Here is a 3,094-nt window from a genome sequence, read left to right on the forward strand (position 1 = left end):
TGGAGCTCAGAGCTGAGGCCAGAGAAGCACAGCCTTCCTCTGTGACCTGACATCCTGACAGACTGAACACACACACACACACACACACACACACACAAGTGTGTTTCCATCACTAAAGGGGAGATTACACTGACTTACAATCACTTCTTGGAGAGCTACTGTAACTCTAAACCCAGTGAACTTGTTCTTTGTGTCCAAAAGGAGGTTGATTCCTGACAACGTCCCTGTTAAAGACATTCAAGTCCCAATGACATGATTAATACTATATACACACACACACGCACAAACAAGACCTTACTGTCAGTGTAAACTCTCTGAGCTAAAACGTTCACATTAGTCAAGTTTAAAAATCAGCATTAGATGCTCACAGCTGTAAAAGGACTGTAACTGTCACTGACACTAATGGAGGATTGTGTTGGTTTAGACTCAGCACTGAATGTGTGTTTTGTATTGGTTGATTGTATCAGTCATTTTTATTATTCTTCACAATCATTGGTTTGTGGTCAGCAACATCCAGTCATCTTCACACAGGTGTACAGGGAGAGGGTTGATGTGACTAAGTGTTGCTGAGAGGAAGACTCTGACTGTGGTCTGAGTTTCCCGCCTTCCCAGAGTTTTTCCTGCCTGATCTTATCTAGGTGTTTTTTACCACAAACCTAATTCAACTTAGTTTGGCTGTCTCAGGGTTTTACCTGCTTCACTCAGTCCAATACTGGTGACCCTGATTAACTAGTAACTTCAAGCTGGTTATTAACTGGCTCAGTTAATTCTGGTTCTGCAATCCAGCATCGATAGTGTTTAAATGAAATAGGTGGAGATGTTGATTAAAATCATCAGAACCATGACTGAAATACTGAATATAAAATGAGATGAAATGGTGAAACACATGAGAAATTCTGGTTGTAGAAACACAAAATATCATATTCAACAAGGTGAAATGTAAAGAATATGATTACATAACTAGAATAAGAAGCTGTAGAAACACTAAAGATCATCTCAAAATATTCAAACAGTGTGAGTGTATGAATAATATATGTCTTTACTATAGAGTGAGTGTTTTTTCTTTTTCTCTCCCTGATGATGAACAAACTATTTTGAATATCTGAGGCAGTTAGGAAAGTGAAAGTAACATCATCACTTTTACTCCTGCCTAAAGAAAATATGTTATATGAGGATGACAATGTTATATGAAGGAACTATTGAATTTAAGTGCTGACTATTGAGCAGGAGACAGTTCATCTGTGGAGAGACGTCCTGATCTCAGGGACTGTTGGATCTGCTCCACTAGAGAACGATCATTCAGTTCATTCAGACAGTGGAACAGGTTGATGCTTTTCTCTGCAGAGGGAGTCTCTTCAATCTTCTTCTTGATGTACTGGACTGTGGTCTTTTTGGTCTCTGAGCTACTTCCTGTCTGTGTCATCAGACCTCGTAGGAGAGTCTGATTGGTCTGCAGTGAAAGACCCAGCAGGAAGCGGAGGAACAAGTCCAGGTGTAAAGTGTGAGTGTATAAATGATCATATATGTCTTTACTATAGAGTCAGTATTTTTAGTTTTTCTCTCCCTGATGATGAACAAACTATTTTGAATATCTGAGGCAGTTAGAAAAGTGAAAGTAACATCATCATCACTTTAACTCCTTCCTAAAGAAAATATGTTATATGAGGATGACAATGTTATATGAAGGAACTATTGAATTTAACTGCGCATTCAGGCTGCACTATATCCTACTAAAACAACAGTTTTCTCAATCAGTGTTCTGAATGAAAACACTACACTGGTGACAATCACCTGAGTCAGAAAACCTCATCCGTACAATATTAACACATTTAATACAAGATCATAAAAATGAATGAAAAGTCTTTAAGTCGACTGTTAAACAAAAAAGATGAATCCATACCTGAGACCTTCCAGTTTACATTGTGGACTCTCCAGTCCAGCAGACAGCAGCTTCACTCCTGAATCCTGCAGGTTGTTGTTACTCAGGTCCAGGTCTCTCAGACTAGAGGACTGGGAACTGAGGACTGAGGACAGAGCTTCACAACTTCTCCTTGACAGTTTACAGCCACTGAGTCTGAAGAGGAATTCCAGAAAGAACTATTAACATAATCAATATTTTAAATAAATAAGTATATACACAACAGATAAACACTAACCTGAGACATTGGAGTCTGTGGTGTTGTCTCTCCAGTCCAGCCGACAGCAGCTTCACTCCAAAATCCTTCAGGTCATTGTTACTCAGGTCCAGGTCTCTCAGACTAGAGGACTGGGAGCTGAGGACTGAGGACAGAGCTTCACAACTTCTCTCTGAGAGGTTACAGCCACTGAGTCTGAAGAGGAATCAGCAAAACAAAATAAATCAATTGAAAAAAATGTGTTTTTCTGTCTTCACAAAAGAAAGTTATACAGTTAATGTAGATGGATGAATGTGCACATACACAGCTTTGTTGGAGGCTTTGACCACTGGCAGCAGCTTCAGAAGAGCTTCCTCTGAAGCAGAATATTTCTTCAGGTCAAACACGTCCAGATCTTCTTCTGATGACAGTAAGACGAAGACCAGAGCTGACCATTGAGCAGGAGACAGTTTATCTGTGGAGAGACGTCCTGATCTCAGGGACCACTGGATCATATTAACTAGTGAACGATCATTCAGTTCATTCAGACAGTGGAACAGGTTGATGCTTTTCTCTGCAGAGGGAGTCTCTTCAATCTTCTTCTTGATGTACTGAACTGTTTCCTGATTGGTCTCTGAGCTACTTCCTGTCTGTGTCATCAGACCTTGTAGGAGAGTCTGATTGGTCTGCAGTGAAAGACCCAGCAGGAAGCGGAGGAACAAGTCCAGGTGTCCGTTTGGACTCTGTAAGGCCTCGTCCACAGCTCTCTGGTAGAACAGTGTTGGGTCAGGCTTGTCCCTCAAGAGTTTAGGTGAGCAATAGGTTGATTGTTTATCTGACATCAGATTGACTCCAGACTTGATGAAGGTCAGATGGACATGAAGAGCAGCCAGAAACTCCTGAACACTCAGATGGACGAAGCAGAACACCTTGTCCTGGTACAGGCCTCTCTCCTCTTTAAAGATCTGTGTGAACACTCC

At 40.9% G+C, this 3,094-nt stretch overlaps 1 protein-coding gene across 1 annotated transcript in view; it reads right to left on the reverse strand.

Annotated features, from left to right (window-relative positions):
* LOC111645231 (NACHT, LRR and PYD domains-containing protein 3-like) overlaps window positions 1–3,094 on the reverse strand; it is a 40,788-nt gene that overhangs the window by 32,287 nt on the left and 5,407 nt on the right. The window contains exon 6 of the mRNA XM_087170417.1: window positions 2,439–2,562. Coding sequence (XP_087026543.1) covers window positions 2,439–2,562 — 124 coding nt within the window. The remainder of the gene's footprint in view (window positions 1–2,438; window positions 2,563–3,094) is intronic.

The sequence above is a fragment of the Seriola lalandi genome, unplaced genomic scaffold (assembly GCF_002814215.2).
Source record: "Seriola lalandi dorsalis isolate HSWRI2012SDOR001 ecotype SW California unplaced genomic scaffold, Sedor1 jcf7180002054947, whole genome shotgun sequence".
Classification (NCBI taxonomy): Eukaryota; Metazoa; Chordata; class Actinopteri; order Carangiformes; family Carangidae; genus Seriola; species Seriola lalandi.